Source organism: Polypterus senegalus, chromosome 12 (genome assembly GCF_016835505.1).
Source record: "Polypterus senegalus isolate Bchr_013 chromosome 12, ASM1683550v1, whole genome shotgun sequence".
NCBI classification, from domain to species: Eukaryota; Metazoa; Chordata; class Cladistia; order Polypteriformes; family Polypteridae; genus Polypterus; species Polypterus senegalus.
In genome coordinates this window covers 165,370,654-165,389,157 of record NC_053165.1, presented here as the reverse complement: position 1 = coordinate 165,389,157, position 18,504 = coordinate 165,370,654, and the positions used below count along the sequence as shown (strand labels likewise).

The 18,504-nt window shown below is 45.1% G+C and overlaps 1 protein-coding gene across 4 annotated transcripts in view; it reads right to left on the bottom strand.

Annotated features, from left to right (window-relative positions):
* Positions 1-18,407, bottom strand: part of ppox (protoporphyrinogen oxidase) — a 33,180-nt gene extending 14,773 nt beyond the window's left edge. For 2 of the 4 annotated variants that reach the window (XM_039770682.1, XM_039770685.1), the window contains exons 1-6: positions 18,225-18,407; positions 16,048-16,152; positions 15,715-15,849; positions 4,899-5,014; positions 4,682-4,814; positions 904-1,057 (exon numbers count right to left, since the gene is read on the bottom strand). In XM_039770682.1, the coding sequence (XP_039626616.1) occupies positions 904-1,057; positions 4,682-4,814; positions 4,899-5,014; positions 15,715-15,849; positions 16,048-16,134 (625 nt within the window). In that variant the 5' untranslated portion in view covers positions 16,135-16,152; positions 18,225-18,407. The other 2 variants (XM_039770684.1, XM_039770683.1) reach the window with 2 other exon arrangements.
* Positions 18,408-18,504: the final 97 nt, after the last annotated feature.

Here is an 18,504-nt window from a genome sequence, read left to right as displayed (position 1 = left end):
ATAATGACTGACTGCTCAGCAGTGTCTTTTACTCGGACCTGTAAGTGCACACACTTCTATTAACAGTCATGGCGCTAGAGAGTGGTAATGTGTGGCATGTCGATTAGCACAGGCAAGTACCGTGTGTGAGACAATAAGGACCCTATGAGCGCATATTTACTGTATCACCTCCTGTAAGTGATACTTTCAGAGATGTCCTGGGGGATTCTGAAAATACTTGGGATCAACACTACAGAGTAACGTGGATTGTGAAGAAGAGAGTGCAGGCAGGGTGGAGTGGCAGAAGTGATTGGTGACAGACGGATATCAGCAAGAGTGATAGGGAAGGTCTACAGGATGGTAGTGAGACCAGCTATGTTATATGGGCTGGAGACGGTGGCACAGGCGACAGAGCTGGAGGTGACAGAGATGTAAAGATTTGCATTGGGTGTGCCGAGGATGGACAGGATTAGAAATGAGGACATCAGAGGGTCAGCTCAAGTTGGGACGGTTGGGAGACAAAGTCAGAGAGGCGAGATTGTGTTGGTTTGGCCATGGGCAGAGGAAGAGATGAGGGGTATATTGGGAGAAGGATGCTAAGGATAGAGCTGCCAGGCAGGAGGAGGAGAAGAGGAAGGCCTAAGAGAAGGTTTATGGATGTGGTGAGAAAGGACATGCAGGTGATGGGTGTGACAGAGCAAGATGACGAGGACATGGAAGACAAATGATCCGCTGTGGTGACCCCTAACGGGAGCAGCCAAAAGAAGTCCTGGTGGATTCTGTACTGGTGCACATTGATGGCACACTGAGTTCTTCTCCCAATGTCCATCACCAGGCACCACAGCAGCCGCCATCTCATTCAGATCGTCACGCGTACAGATTGCAGTCACTCCCTCTCAGCTGTAGTGTTTATTTTTTCCTTACCTCTCATTCTTTCTCCAAGCACCATTCCCAGTGCGATGGACCCATGTTTGCGTTCAGCATGGAATAATGGAGGAAAGCATGAACGCATGCTAAGCTTCCGGCAGTCTCCAGCAAACACTCCACGGCAAAGGCTGTCTATTGCAATGTCAGCCAACTGGAGGAGATAACAGAATAAAAGTTAATTGCAGTGCCAATGAGCAATAAGGTAACAGAGCCAAAGTAAAGCTAGTCCTGAATAAGGAAATAAAAAAGGTGGCAAAATCAGAACGGGACAGGCACAATTAAGATCAGTGACCCAACAACAAGGCTTTCAACACGTCCGTCTGTCCGTCCATCCATCCATCCCTTAACCTGCGTATCCAGCTCAGAGGTGCCCAGAGCTGAGGTTTATCCTGGCAGAAACCAATCCAGGACGTGCTGCCAGTCCATCGCTGGGCTCACTCACACTCACCCATCACACTACAAAGAGAGAGTAACAGTAGAAAAATAAAATAAAATAAAAGCCACCCAAAATCTTGCAAATAACTAAGAAAAGGAGATGAAGTGCGGTAGGCAGACTCAAAAGTGAATAAAGCTGAACGCCTGCCAGCAGTAAATATTCAAACAGAACGTCTTATATAGAATAAAATAACACAGAATAACCGAAACGCCACTTGAGAAGGAGCTGAAGCCTCAAGTCACTCCGGTCCAATACCCAATCCAGGTGGGCCGTACCAGGTGGACGGCCAATCAGCAGGATGTGCCAGCTATCAACGAGCTCACTTGGACTGTCAATGCCACACATGACAACTCACAGGGGCACGCTGAAGGGACATTGGCCACAGCAGCTGCACAAATGCGTCAAGGGGCGCAACTTCAAAATGAATGGTAGCGTTTGCCAAATGTGAAGAAGCTGCTTTGGCCAAGAAGGGTCAAGCTGAGACTCACTGATGGGGACAAACGCACACAACTGAATATTCAACAAAAACGAAAATTAAAACTGATGGCAAGGCGGCCATTAGCAAAATATCAACACACAAAACCTGATGTAACAAGCCCTAAGCCTGGCCGGCCCCCTGATCTGGCCTGGGGGGGTCTTCTTTCATTCCATGTCCTACACCCAGAAGAAGAAGAAAACAAAAAAAGACGCCTTCAGCCTACAAGGCTGCTGCCACAAGCTAAACATGTGGAGGATCGGCCATCACAGTCACCTCATGGGAGTCACTGAGGAGCAGAAGGCCATTTTACAGAAGCAGGTGCACCCTGTGCTACAAACGCTGCTCCCTCATGATGTCACCCATGCAAAGATCAGAACTAATTTAAAGCTGGTGTCACGGACAGCTGGGTGAACTCAAGTGCTGTCCATGGCCTCCACAAAAACCAGACCTGAACACCATTAAAACCACTGAACCTTTAAGGAAAGTCCTGTAGCGCAAAGTCCAAAGTCAGCCTCCTTCATCTCTCCGAGAACCTGTGGAGCCCCCTGGACACAACTCAGGACTTGGATGGCAGCATTTAAGCAGGGCTGTTCTGATGGCGAGCCGGGCCTGCTCCTTCGCACGTCCTTGATATTAACAGACAATCTCGTCCACCTCCTGCATGTGTAATCGTTTATATAAGATTTGACTTTATGTAATCTTCCCCTATTGTGCGATTCTAGCAAACAGTGCGATGACCCAAAGGAATTCTGAAGTGGCGGAAGACCACCGAAGAGCATCTGCTAGAAATGCGCAGAGTTTGTGTTTTAGTTTTACACGCCTGCCACTTTAGTCAGTGAGTTCACCTGAAAAGACTCAAGGAGACGAATCTTTATCTTTTAACCAAGACGAAGCATGGGTGCAGGTGATCAGAAGCACGACAAGACTAAATATGGTGGATGCCAGCTGTTACTTTAAAATGGGGGAGTAACTGCTTACTGGGAAATTGCACCCCAATGTGAGAAGCTATTTCAACTCCCAAAAACCACAAACGTAAAATAAAATACAAAGCAGTGCGGCAGATAAAATACCTTTAAGGATTTTTGAAAAGGCCCAGGTAAGGAGAGGTAATTGACAAGTTACAGTGGCTTCAGAAAGTACTCGGGTCTCTTCACTTTCAGTACATTGGAGCGTGTTAAAGGTTTCATTTGTAGCCATCTTTGCCCATCAGTCCACACTCAATGACAAAGTGAGCACAAGTTTTCAGAAAGGGCTGCAAATTTACTAAAATTCAAAAGCTGAAACCTCTCATTCCTAGAAGTATTCACAACCTCTGCTCAGGTGCCCCAAATTGTGCTCTGGTACCCCCTGTTCCATTTAGTTCTCCTTGTAATGTGTCTAGAACTTGTCTGAAAATGGAATCGACTGGACGTCATTTACGTATGGAAGGTCCCACAATTCACATGTGCATGTCATTACAGAAACCAAGTCATGAAGACCAAAGAACTCTCTGTGGACCTCCACGATCAAACTGTGGCGAGACAGAGGTCACAGCATGGAGACAAAAGCACTTCTAAAGACCTGAGCACTCCCAGGAGCACAACGGCTTCAAGAGTTAAAAGATGGAAGACGTTTGAAACCACCAGGACTCTTCCTAGAGCTGGCCATCCAGCCAAACTGAGTAACTGGGCAAGAAGGCTCTTGGTCAGGGAAATGAGTAAGACTCCAATGGTCGCTCCAACAGAGCTTCACAAGTCCTCTGTTGAGCTGGGAGAACCTGTGAGAAGGACGACCATTATTATAGTGGCTAGATGGAAGCCACTCCTGAGTACTGAAAAAGGCAAACGACACCCTGCTTGGACTCTGATAGCATGAGGAAAAAGATTCAAAAATTGAACTCTTTGGGAAAAACTCCAAGCGCCATGTCTGCTGAAGACCAGGCACTACTTGTCACCTGCCTAATACCATCCTTACAGAGAAGCATGAGGTGGCAGCATCATGATATGGGGATGGGGAGAATGGGCAGAACTGAGGAATTCAGACAAATACAGAGAGGCCTGCCCCAGAGCGCAAGCCACCCGGGACTGGGACATTGGCTCAACTTTCAGCAAGTCAACCTTGGAGCGTCTTCAAGACAAGAGTCGGACTCTCCTTTGAGGCCCTGCCGAGGCTCAGTCTTAAACCCCACAGAGTATCTGTGGAGGGACATGTCATGAAGACGGCAGGATCTGCCACAAACAAATCCAGGCATGTAAAGCTTGTACAGACTTAGCCACGAGGACTCAAAGCTGGAACTGCGGACACTACAAAGTACTAAATGGAGGGTCTGAATACTTCGACGGATGAGAGATTTCACTTTCGGATTTGTAATACATTTTCAAAATGTTGTAAAACATGTTTTCACTTTGCAGTTATGGGTCATTGAGTGCAGACTGATGGATAAAAATGACCAATGGATCCACTTCAACACAATAAATTGTAGAGAAAGTGAACATTTTCTGAATCCACTGCACGGTAGGCTAAATGGTTTCAGTTCTTGTCGATACTCTTTCTTATTTTGTACTGCAGATTGTAAAGAGCTAACCAGGCTAACACTTTAGTGCTGTGAGCGGGAGGTCAGATCTATTGCTTCAACTAATGGGGGGACAATGCATGAAGTGTCACTGTATTCTGTGTATTGGCACTCACATAACCTGCTCATGAAATGGTATGCCTTCATGCACCATGTGCCAGGCCTAAAGACTGCTGTATTTAACAGTCAGATAAGCTCTTCTTAATTTGGAGGCTGCTACAAAGTAAACCTGAGCCCACTACAACCAGAAAGTACTGGCCAAAGTCAGAGGCCAAAAGGAAACTCTGAGAGCACTGCCAGAGCTTCTCACCTCCTTCCCCAAGCGTCGCTCCACAAAGCCATGCACGCTCTCATCATCCAGGGTCCCACGCTTCACCAAGATCTCCTTCAGGATGCTGTGAAAGATGGACTTGCTGAAAGGTGGGGTGGCCTTCAAAGCTGCCCTGTAATCACAAGATCACTCGTGAAGTTTTCAGAATAAAATGAAGTTATATTGTTATATTCATGGAGATTATTCAGAAGCTTACACGGGGCTAGAAGGCAGTTTCTGCAGCTTCCCATTGACAAAAAGGAATCTGTTCTTAGAGGCAGGATTCTCAGCAGTAACTGGCAGGATTTCATTTTCCAGCCCCAATTCTGAAACCTGAGAAAGAAAATTAAAAAAAAAGATTTTTGTTAGCCAGGATTGGCTCATGTACTGAATAAGAGATTTTCTCTCATTCACATTTAAAACCACCAATCCATGTTCCATCCTTGCTTCAATATTATAATGAACAGATATTCTTTATAGGCATGGTGGCACAGTGGGTAGCACTGCTGCCTCGCAGTTAGGAGACCCATCTGGGTTTGCTTCCCGGGTCCTCCCTGTTGGACTTTGCATGTTCTCTCTGTGTCTGCTCCGGTCTCCTCTCACAGTCCAAAGACATGGAGGTTAGGTGCATCGTCAATCCTAAACTGTCCCCAGTGTGTGCCCTGCGGTGGGCTGGCGCCCTGCCCAGGGATTTGTTTCTGCCTTGCACCCTGTACTGGCTGGGATTGGCTCCAGCAGACCCTGGTGACCCTGTAGTTAGGATATAGCGGGTTGAACAATGACTGACTATTCTTTATAAAAATAAACTCGACAGATTGACCTCATAACCCCCATTATTAGGTCCCTGCACTGGCTCCCAGGTAAGCTTAGGGCTGATTTCAGAGTCCTTCGTCTTTCAGATAAAGCTTTGAACGGCCGAGGCCCCATTTATTTATCTGAATTTATTAAGATTCCGAGGATAAACCAAAAACAGAACATCATCAAGCTTTTAGGTACAGGGCTCCAAAGCTGTGGATAATCTGCCTACTTTATTAGAACATTAGAAGACTCTTGACGAGAACAGGCCATTCAGCCCAACAAACCTCACCAGTCATCTCCACTTAATTCTTCTAAAAAATCACCAAGTCGAGTTTTGACAGTCCCTAAAGTCTTACTGTCCACCACACTACTTGGTAGCTTATTCCAAGTGTCGATTGTTCTCTGTGTAAAGAAAAACTTCCTAGTGTTTGTGTGAAATTTACCCTTCACAAGTCTCCAAAACTGTTCTTGATGAACTCACATTAAAGTCACCGTCTCGATCCACTCGACTAATTCCCTTCATGATTTTAAACACTTCAGTCAGGTCTCTTCTTCATCTCCTTAAACTGTAAAGGCTCAGCTCTTTTAATCCTCATAACTCATCACTAGTAGCCCTGAATCAGCCTAATTGCTCTTCTCTGGACATTTTCTAATTCTATTATGTCCTTCTTGTAGCCTGGAAACCAAAACTGCATCCAGGACTCCAGATGAGCCTCCTGTGACTTGTACTGCACACATCAAGGCGCTATATAACCTGACATTCTGTTCTCAACACTGTCGGGAAGTCGACAGCTTAAGAGTCCACTGTGACTCCTAAATCCTTCTCATAAGGTGGACTCTCAATGTTCAGACCTCCCATTGTGTATTCAAACCTCACATTTTTACTTCCTGTGTGTAATTCTTTACATTTACTGACATTAAATTTCATTGTCCACAAATCTGCCCAAGTCTGTCTGCTGTCCAAGTCCTTCTGTGATGATCTAATGGATTCCAAATTATCTGCCAATCCACCTATCTTGGTATCATCTGCAGACTTCACCAGCTTGTTCCTTATATTCCTATCTAAATCTGTACTAATAAAAGGCAAAGCCCTCACTCACTCACTCACTCACTCGTCACTAATTCTCCAACTTCCCGTGTAAGTAGAAGGCTGACATTTGACAGGCTTATTCCTTACAGCTTACTTACAAAAGTTAAGCAGGTTTCATTTTGAAATTTGACGTGTAACGGTCATAACTGTCAACAACGTCCGCCATGTTGAACTTTCTTATTTATGGCCCCATCTTCATGAAATTTGGAAGGCGGCTTCCCTGCGCTAACCGAAACCGATGTACGTACTTATTTCAGTGGTATGATGCCACTGTTGGCCGCCATATTGAACTTTCCAACGGTCTTTGTTACTTATGGGCCCATCTTCAAGAAATTTGGTACGCGGGTTCCCAACGCTAACTGAATCCTACTTACGTACATATATACGTCCATAGGCTGCAGCTCGATCACCGTGTGAGGCGGTGTTGGGTCCCCCATCCCAATGCCTCCCACGTTGTTGGCTGCCTGCCTATATAAGGCCATCCGTCGCTCCAGTCTCTACATTCCCTTCCTTGCTTCACCACATGATTCACGTCTCCCTGCTGATAACTACAGGCTTTTTATTTAATCCACGTCTTCTCCGCTATTTTATTGTTCATTTATTACGATTATAGTTATTGTGTAGGTATTTTAGACTTACTTTACATTGTTCAGGTACACATTTCCTTTATCATTCCAACCGTACCCCCATTAACATGTCTATCGAGGTGATCACCATCGATCAAAGAACTGTCACTTACTGAGTGGTTTCCATGCCCAGAGATGGCACCTGCCTTTTCCATTCTCTTTGTTACATATTGCACGGCCATATCAGGCTCACTCTTCACAGAGGGGACTGGACTGGGTGGTCTCTTGGTCTGGAATCCCTGCAGATTTTATTTTTTTTCTCCAGCTTTTGGAGTTTTTTTTTTGTTTTTTCTGTCCACCCTGGCCATCGGACCTTACTCTTATTCTATGTTAATTAATGTTGACTTATGTTTATTTTTTATTGTGTCTTCTATTTTTCTATTCTTCATTTTGTAAAGCACTTTGAGCTACATTTTTTTTGTATGAAAATGTGCTCTATAAATAAATGTTGATTGATTGATTGATTGACTCTTGATATCCATTGTGTCTTATGTATTGAATGACTGGCACAGGTTCAAGGTGTGGACTGATGACGGTACAGGAGATAATTAGACTACACAGGAGCACTAGAAGAGTGAAATGCTTAAGCCCTTCACCTATGGTTCTGCATGTCAGTTGATGGCTGCCGCTGAATTGTTCGGTTGTCGCTTTCAAGTGTACCGAAATGGCCAAATATTTTACACCTTTGGACAACCGCCAATGCCTCTTAAACATCTTAGATTGACAGGTGACGATTTCAGTAGTGGACACTTTGATGTTTATGAATGTTTAAACTCTCAAAAGCTGGATGTGATTTTATCGATGAAACCGGTTGTGTGCTTACAACGCTTGACAGATGCTGAATGTCTCTTCAACACAAGTCCTGTAAATACTGTCGTCATTGAAACAAACCACGAAACTCAAACCGATTACGACAGCAGCAATCCAAGCTGTGAGATTTGAGACAAGATTACTGTTCACACGGCCGACTGTACGTTACATGCTCAAGAGTAAGCTCAGCGCACAGCTTGGTCATATTACAACCGGAGGGCCGAACTGACAACGTGGCATACAAAGAGATACTTAACAAATAATTATTGGGATATTTACCTCAGTTTAAAAAGGTTTCATTTTCTTCTTAATAAACATTTTAAGGCTGTACTTTGCTGCTGCGAAGCGCAGGTATTTTGCTAGTCATTTATAAATATTAAAAATAGCAGCAGCCGCAGCACTGCCCCCTGCTGGTCACCACTCTTAATTCTGATGAGGTTCCTCACACCATCACTCTCTGCTTCCTGTGTCTGAGCCAATTCTGTACCCATCGACACACATCACCTGAACTGCTACTTCTTTTAGTTTGATGCCCACCTCTCATGTGGCACCTTATCAAATGCTTTCTGAAAGTCCACATCAATCATCTCATCTTCTCCACCACGCTGGTCGTCTTTTTGTTGCCTCCTCACAGAATTCCAGCCTGTTAGTAAAACACGACCTCCTCTTCTGACCCCACGCTGACTGTTCCTAATATTTCCTGTCCTTGTCAGGTGTTGCTCAATCTTATCCTTAATAATTTAGTCAGTCAGTTATTTTCCAACCTGCAATATCCTAACAGCCTTCCATTAATTTTCCTGTGATGTTTCATGTTAAGCTTACTGGCCTGTAGTTGCCTGATCTGCCCGGTCTCCTTTTTTAAATAGCAGGATGATATTTGCCATTTTGCCATCCTTCAGAATGTGTGTCAACAGGGTGGTCTTTCTCCTTATCTGTTATATTCCTCTCTGACTGTCTTTTAGCCCCCCTGATATCCTTCGTAATGGTTGCTCTCATGTTCTCATACGCTTTACGATTCACTTTGAAGTTATTCATCTTATTTGTCTGTTTTTTAACTCTTTATAAACCCACTGCAGTGTTTTAAATGTCCTATTAATTCCAAGTGTAGGTCTGTATCTGTCCTACATTACATTTTTAAACCTGTTCCACTCCTCCTCGACTGTTTTATCCTGGTGTATCCTCCTTAGACTTTGCCACATCTGCTCAAATTTGCCCTACCAAAGTTCAACTTAACAGTTTTAGTCTTTGCCTCTGCGCTCTCACAAAACACTGAGAATTGTATGATATTATGGTCACCTGACCCTAGTGGTCCAATCACCTTGACACCCTCAATGCTATCCTGATTATTACAAAACACTAAGTCCAGACAGGCCTCACCCCACTCTGGTGCTTTAACACGCTGTATTAAATATGCTTATATGAGGGTCATCTTCTCTGTTAATGTTGCAGATTGCCGACTTTTGTTTTCCTCACCTCTGTTGTCTCAATGAAATCCCATCACCACCTCCTCACTGTGACAACTGGTCACAAGAACCCTAGGAACCTTGCCCAACGGTGAGGGTATGGCCTCAGGTGTTGGGCCACACCGATCAGAATTATTATGTTGTTGCATCTTATGGACCTGGATGGTCATCACCTTAACGATTCTGCTAAGGACCACCCCGTAGGAACGCATGTTGCTATCACTCAAGTGGCAAAGACAAATTTCAAGGGCTACCTGCCTGTTATGGTGTATAAAATCTGTACGTTTTGGTTTCCATTATATTTTGTTCAAGACAAGACAACAGATGAACTAAGACAAATTAGTTTTCTTCCCTTACACCTTATTTTTGTTCATAGCTTCGTGCTAATTTGGTTTATAGCCTGAGAAAGGAAGCTGAGCTGATACCTCAGGCTATTGATTACTTTATGGATGGACATCTGGAACAACAATTTGGTTTACAGCCTGGGACAGGAAGAACTACTGAGACCTCAGAGTACATCAAAGGTTTTGTTGTGTGGGAAAACGGACAGTGAATTAATTCATCAATCATTTGGACAGCCAGCCAATCAGGTGCATGTGTTGTGAAACCAAGGCTTGACATTTCATAATAAATATGCCTTGGTTTGAGAAGCAAGATAGAGAGGAGCAAAGAAGAAGTGGAACAGACGAAGACGGCCCTGGTCGTCAGAAAGGCATCATGAACATCGACTGCTAAATCAAACGCCTCCCTGGCACATTCATCCTTGTCATCTGTAACTTTTTCGTAAGCTTTTTCTAAAGACTATTTATATTCAGACTTTCCTATCAGTACCTATTTTCTAGTATTCTTTGTTCTTGTGGTATTCTTGTAATAAACAACATGCTGCTTTTAACTTTCAGTGCTTTGTCTTAATGTCTAGAGTGATTGACGTAATAAGTTAGATTTCTTTGAGCACCTGGTGACAGCCGGATTTTTGCCATTATTTCTGTGCTGCGAGGTTTATAAGGCTGAGAGTGAGAGCGCTATACTCAACAGAAGGAACAAATACGATAAAGAAGGTATTCTTGGCTGATGAATGGCCGATAGTCAAGAGTGCTGAGTCTTTGTATGTTTAAATGTATTCTTGTAGACCAAAAGTAATATTTAGGTCTGAGATATCACTAAAACATCGTATTGTTGTTCGTGCCGAAAATAAATAAGTCTCTTGAAGTGCTGAATGACAGGCTGTTATTAATATAGCACTTGTGTGGTTCAAAGTGCAAAGGGTTAATCAGCGTGTGTGTGTCACTGTTGTGGTGAGGGTCTGCGTGTGTGTGTGTTCAACTTAAAGTGCAACAGTAGACCAACCCGATAACGAACTTGATGAGAACACTTACCCGTGAGGAAACAGCTAAAGGGCAAGTGGAGGGAAATCCCACGATAATACACTGCCCATGGACGAGGCCGGCTAAAGAAGCTAGTCCAACATCAACAGCAACATCAGCGGATTAGAATGGCAACCATCAACATCGTATCGCTCACCAGTTGAAGCCACGAGTTGGCCGAAGTGCTGAAGAAATGGCGAGTGTACATCGCCTGTGTCCAACAAGGGGAATGGAAAGACTCCAAAGTGAAGGAGACGGCTTCAAGCTTTATTATTATAGCCAGACTGCCACCCGAAATGGTGTGGCGATGGCAGTAAGTGAAAGACTTAGGGATGGTATTGAGAAATGTAACAAATCTTATCACCATCAGACTCGACTGTGGAGCAGCACCACTTGGAGTTACATCATGCTATGCACCTCAATTCAGCTACGAGTAAAGATGAGTTTTGGGGACGCGTCAACACGCTCACACAATCAACACCTGACGACGACTCTCTCCTTACTGGTGGTGATCTGAACAGACACGTTGGATCGACCAGAGAAGGTGATGTGCAGCACCATGGTGGACATGGTGATTAAAAGCTGGTGAGAGGCGCCAAGGTGAGCCCGTCAGACAACGCAGCACCGTCTCCTTGTGCTGGACCTCAAAATCGAGCTCAACAGACAACCAATAACCCGAAAGACAAGAGGAGCGAGGATCAAATGGTGGACAGTTCAAAGAAGTGCTTGGGAACCTAAGGTTGGACCCTAATCGATCAGCAGAAGACCTCTGGTCAAGCATCATCAACCAGATACAAGAAGGTGCCACCCAGACACTGGGGACAATTAAGCCTGGCAAGTGGTTTATAGACAAGCATGCATGGTGGTGGGGAGGAGGAAACTGGCGCTCAAGAAATGGCACAAATCACCCTTAGATGCTGACAGACAGGACTATAAAGCACTTAAATCAAGAACAAAGCGGGCTGTGGCCAATGCAAAAGCCAAGCCCTATGAAGAACTGTCCAGATAGCTGGATAAACGCAGAAGTGCCAGCAAATTACTCTGCCTTGCCAATGCAGGTCATTGCTCGACACAGGATATCGGGCAAGTCAAGAACATCCAGGCAGGGGACCAGCCACTCCTACAAAATCCGATCGATTTCCTGAAGCAGTGGAACAAAATCTTCTCAAAGATCTTCAACAAAGAGTTCCTGTACCCACCCACTGTACAGGTTAAGCCGGTTGAAGACCCAGTCCCTGGATAACCGTTAAAGAGGAGAAAAAAAATCGTGAAAGCCACAGGACCTGACGAAGTGCCAGCAGAAGTATGGAAGATACTTGGTGACAGTGGTGCCAGCCTACTGGCAAAACTCTTCAATCAAATAGTCAATGAAGGGAAGGTCCCCAAACACTGGTCTACCAGCACTACGATCCTGATATGGAAAGGTGAAGGAGACATAAGTGACTGTGCAACCTACCGCCCAATTCATCTCCTCTGCCACACCATGAAGATCTTTGAACGAGTGCTGGACAGACGAATACAAAACATCACAACCATCACAGCCAACCAGTGTGCATTCTTCAGCGGGCATGGTATGACAGATGGAGAAAAGCATCGCATCGATCGATGGTCAGGAACTCAAGAAGGTCACCAAAATTAAATACCTTGGATGGCTCATATGCAGATACACTGCCAGACACCAAAGCTCAAACCAACATGGCCTGGCTGAAGTGGCAACAGGTTACCCAAGTCCACTGAGATCACAAGATTCCAGATTACCTCAAGGCGAAGATCTACAAGGCAGTCGTCCATCGATGTGTGGCACTGAATGTTGGCCAGCCTCCACCTCTCGGCCTAACCAGACTTGACCATATCACGAATGAAGACGTTCAGAAGATCATGACTGTGGCTCTGATCGATAAGAACATGCGCACCTCCGATAGTACGGCCATGTCATCCGCAGCGATGACAACTCACTGGCCAAGATGGCTTACAATTGAGCCTGCCCGGCAAGTGGCCATGCAGAAGACTGAAAAAGCGCTGGCTTGACCAAATCAAGGAAGATATGCGACAAGTGGACGGTGCCACCGATGATGCCCTTGATTGAAACATGTGGCGAAAGTCCTGCTCAACAGCTGTCCCTGCACAAGTGTGGGATAATAGTTAGGAGGAAGGAGAAGGAGAAGGAGAAGAAGAAGAAGGTGTCTCAATGAGGTCAATGGACTGACATTCTCGGATTCCATTTATGATTGCAACTACCTTCTGACTGCTGACACTTAGGTGCACCCATTACGTAATTAGTGATTTCACTAGTGAACAGGTTATTGCACTCTGACCCTGCACTTACTGAAGGTCACTCCTCAAAACTAAACTGACCAAAGATACATGTGAATATACAGAGAATGAGCTACAGTGCCACCCAAAATATCACTTCAGACTCACAACATCCATTCCAGGGTCGTGTGGGGACGAAGTCTATGCAGGAAGTGCTGGATGCAAATCAGGGACCAACCCCAGACGGGACGCCAACACAGGGCTCGCTCACTCATACTGTTAACACTGAGCCAATTCACAATTACCCATAAAGGCATCTCTTTGACAAACTGGGAGCAAAACTGGGAGAACACGGCCAGCGATAGGGCCAGATCTGAACCCAGCAGACTGGGCTATGAAGCAAAAGTAACAACCACTGTGCCACGTCAAAAGAAAGGTCGACACTTTTTGATTTTCTTTTAATCCGTTTCTCACTACGTGCATATTCTCTTAAGCCATCGTGGGTACCTAAATACGTTTGCAGCTATTAAGGATAAAGTTAAAGTTAACGTGTGCCTATTTAAGAATCCTCAGCTTCTTGATGCTTCAGGACACTCCCTCGATGTTACGCGGCCCTGAAGACCGACGGGTCAATGAGCTCTAACCGTTCTAACAGTCGCCTGACACTACACTACACTGCATGCAATCCAATGAGCTTTCCTATTGGCTGAGGAGCATTTGGTTCTCGTTCCCCAAACCTTCAAACCTGACGATGCCATAAGAGTCTCCACTGTGTATCTAGCCGATCACAGATTAGGACAGCCACACGAAAAGTGAGCTCCAACAAACTCATCATGTCTGCAATGCCAAATTCCACGCTGCCTCGAATGTAATTAGGCCTCTAATGAGATCCCCAACACGAGTATTATTTCAGTATCTCACCATTAGGTCCTCCTTGCAGACTCTTCCCTAAATTGCCTTCCTTTCCTGAGCAGTGAGGGAATGTAACTGGGATAATATAGGATGGGGAAGCGATAAGTTAAAGATCGGTTCCCCCCATTATATAAGAATACAGGACAGTACTGGATTAATAGAATATGTTGTTTGCCATCTTATAAGGAGTAGCCTTAGGGTTAGCCTTCCATTTATTGTGTCCTTTCAATGTTCATTGGAAATAAGGTCTACGATATCTATTTATATTTTCTTTGAAGTGGTATTAAAATTTGACCAGGAGGGGGCGCTAAATTATGAACCCCTTACATGGGATCAGAATTATGGAACATTGAATTGAAATATTATAGATGTATAGGAGCCTTAGGATTAGGACAGACTTAAAGGACTTCTTTAGGCTTACTGGCTAATTAATAGTATGGCTGTGATCCTTAAAATAAATAAATGAATTATAGGTAGAGCAGTGTACCTACGCGTCGGCCTTCAGGCCCTACTGCCCTACCCTAATTCTGAACAGTTTAAAGAGCTCAATATGTACCTGAAACAGCCACAGGTCTGAGCGCATTCTCGAATTGGAAGAGGCTCGAATGTAGCCTTGACATTTATTTGTAAGAATTCTAATCAGACGGACATCATGCTTGGGCTGTTCCGATATGAGGGGTCCAAATGAAATTCCAAGATGCTTTCTGGAATCATTTGCATATCCGCTGACCGTTAGGCAGCCTGACTCCTCACCAAAATTGCTGAAGTGGTAGCTTCAATTTATAAAATGTATTCTCTAACTTAAAGATTAAAGGTTTGAAATAAACTCGACTGTCCTTCCATCCATTCTCAAATCTACGTCAGCTCACAGTCACAGCAACTGCAGTCCAGCCCAGCAGCATCAGATGAAAATCAGGAATCAACCCAGGAGCTCCTGCACAAGTCTATGGAGGCTCCATAACCGCGTGTGTCTGTCCCGTTAATAAATATAAATATGGCAGTGTCGAGCTTCACCCCTGGTGGCTGCACTGCCCAGGCACTTTTTAAACTATTAGCCAATCACTGCTGCTAATGGAGCACATTTATATTGCCTTTATTTTAATCAACTCCCCTTTAAAGATTCAGAGCCCTTCACGGTTTTTTATTTTCCTTCACCAGAAGGCAAACGGCGAGGAGATGCCAAAAGGCTAATCAGCTGACCTCAGGGGTCCCAAACTCTTTTTTTTTCTTTTTACTTAAAAGCCCATTTTTCATTAAACGTGTTATTTAATCCTATGGCTTCCTCGTGCTCTCATTCTGCTAAATCAGACATTTCCAGATTGATCGATTTCCTTTTTTCTGAAAGCAACAACATCCAAATGTTTCGTGGACAAGAGCAAATCTATATTTCCCAGACCTTTCATCTTTTTTCCTCAGATATTTTTTTATTGGCGACACAGCTGCAAATGGCTAACTGGTGTTGTCACTAAGCATCGCATTATTGTCTGGTTACAGACAAACTGAGAAAGCAGCCAATTAAGGCTTAACAAGCAAGTCAGTTCAAATGAAGACAATTTCAAATGTGCCTGCCACTGCGGCCCCCTGGGGTCTGTGCGTCACATCCTTGGCTGGACCGTCGAGTCCCCAACCACCAGTTCCCCATTCTGAGGCTGTGATCGAGTGAAGCTCCATAAAGCTACCTGCCAACCCAAAGACACTTCTCAAAGCACACAGGTACCATTTTTAGGGTATTCCTTCCGATGGCCCCAGCAGGGCGGATGGCTCGTGGTCCCTGTTCGAAGACTGCTCCGTCTTCTCTTCTGATGGTATGCATCCATCCTCCAAGACGTTTGTTAGCCTCAAGTAAAATAATCTGAAAAAGGAAAAATCCACACTACCATGAAATGATGTATTAAAATGATTGTAGAGCATTCACCAAGTCACAAAGGTGCTAATCCAATTCGGGGCCATGGGACTATCACAGAAGCACAAGGCAAGAAGCAGCCCGCTATTACATCACGCATAGGAGTACAAATAACGGCGAAGGAAGCAGAACCATCAAAAGGCTTACCTTGGAGAACTGAGAGTTTTTACTAAGATAGTAGCAAGTGGACAGTCCACTGATGCCACCTCCTATAACCACCACAGTCTTCTGCATTCAACTTGCTGGACAGAACTAAATGGAAAGAACAGAAAAAACAAAACGTTACACTTCAGGCTTCAAGGCGCCTCCCGCCAGACACTAGTTGGCACTGAACTGGGCTCACTGTAAGCGTGACAACACAGTGCTTTATTTAAAAGGAACGGTCTCTGTGCTTCTTCACTTTTGTCACATCATCTAACATGGGGCCTGGAGATGGGAGGAGCTAAGCCTCGGCCCTGTGATAAGGGGGCAGCTTGGCTTTATCAAGACCTCACCCAAAACCACACAAGTCACGTGACCCTCCCCACTGGCGCTTCCGGAGGTCACAGGCAGACATAAGAAAGGCTGCAGCTGCCCTGGATATTCCCTGCGGGCCCATTAAGCGATTCACTTCATTTTGGTTAATTTACAAGGCGGAGTCGAGCTAAACCTTCACAAAAGTGATCATGTCATTTCTCAATGGAGTCTCCACTCTTCTCAATGCACTTGCGCCTCCTGCCTGGCAGTGCCCGGATTCCAGCAGAATAAAAGGTTTCGTCTTGTCCTCACAAACACTTGTGCTCCCGAGGTACCGTCAAACACGACACGCCGAGGCCAATGTGAAGCCTGCTGTTCGATCCAAGTGGCGGGGACTTAGGAGTCCTTTTGTTGCAAGACAATGACAAGCTGCCAAGAATGCCAAGGCTTATCTGGGGAAAGTGAAGTTTGAGGTATTGCCACATCCTCCTTATTCGCCAGATTTGGCACCGAGTGATTTACACCTTTTTGGAGCGCAAAAAAAACAAACCATCTGGGTGGTCGTCGATTCAAGACAGATGACGACGTGAAGAAAGCGATGCAGGAGTGGTGGTGAGAAGGGTGGAGACTCCATTGAGAAATGACCTGACCAGTTTTGTGAAGGTTCATTCCATTTTCTAACTTTAGCTTGACTCCCCCTCGTACATAAAGTGCTAATCACTTAGTGCAGGTGCAGAGTCTTGTGACAAGTTCTGAGATAAAATGCTGGGATTCTTCCTCTTTCAGTTGCTCCCATTCAGGTGTCGCCACAGCAGATCATCCATCATCATCTATTCCTATCTTTTATGTCATGTTCTGCCACACTGACTGCCTTCATGTCCTCCCTCATCACTTCCATAAACCTCCCCTTTGGCCCTCCTCTTGCCTGGCAGTTCCATCCTCAACATTCTTTTCCCGATGTACCCTTCATCTCCTCTGCGTGTGCCCAAACCATCTCAATCTCGCCTCTTTCACTTTGTCACCAGGCTGTTGCACCTGTGTTGTCCGTTCCTAACATGTACTCTTGTTACTCCGAGTGAAAAACTGTAGCTTAGGTAAAACGCAGGTATAAACTTTACAAAGGATTAAACACAGAATTATTACACACAGACACGTTGATTTGTTTAAACGCACAGGAAAACAAAATAGTTAGAAACTGATTATCCTTGACGGCCCATTAAAAATCTGCAGCAATAGACTGGGCGCTGTTTCTGGAGATTGGCGAGAGTGTAAAGCTACAGTCCGACATGTCAAGGCCCTGAAATCCCTGCATACTGCTGCTAGGGATTTGCTGAATTCAATCCCTGAACACCAACAGAAGGTGTGGACATGGAGACCCCCACTCTGACAGCTCCAACATGAATCAGGAATTCAAGCACATTCATTTGAGATTTCATTTGGAGTCCATACAGAGTTGTGATTCCATTTCCTGAGCAAATGCTTTCCATCCATCCGTGATGTTAAGCCCAACTGGGTTCAAGGAATTTAACCATGCCAGGCTGGGGAGCCCCAGCATCAGGGGGCACAGTCACCCAATCACACGGGGGCAGTCGAAAACGAACAGAACACTCGTATGCAAATGTCACAATGGCACACATTTGAGAGGTTTCAATGAAATCTTACTGGGGGTGTGGCACTGTGTGCTGGGCGCTATATTCGAGTAAACAGGCCGACATTTTATGGTAACAAACTAAACCAAAGTGTGTCGACATGACTATGTTCATCGAAAGTGTCGCCTGCTGAGGTGACAAGCGTCGATAACATTTTCTGTAACCGGTTGACTACAGTGTGTTAGTGTCCGATACACATTTACAGTATCCGCCGCTTACCTGTCACCTAGGGCAGCAAACGGACACTTAATTGAAGCTCTTGAACGACCCGCTCTCTCAACAGCAACACCGCAATGGTACAGCACGAGTGTTAAAAGGCAACATTAAAAATGTTCAACTTCTGTCACCATTCGTTCAGCAGCCGGCCGTGAGCCTCGTCGCATCTGTTACGTCACTCACATTCCCGCCTAGTGTGCGGTAGACAACGCTGCCTGTTCCAATGAGAAGACAAGGCGCCCAGAGCCTCTTAACCAATCATCTTGTGGCGGAAGGAGACCGA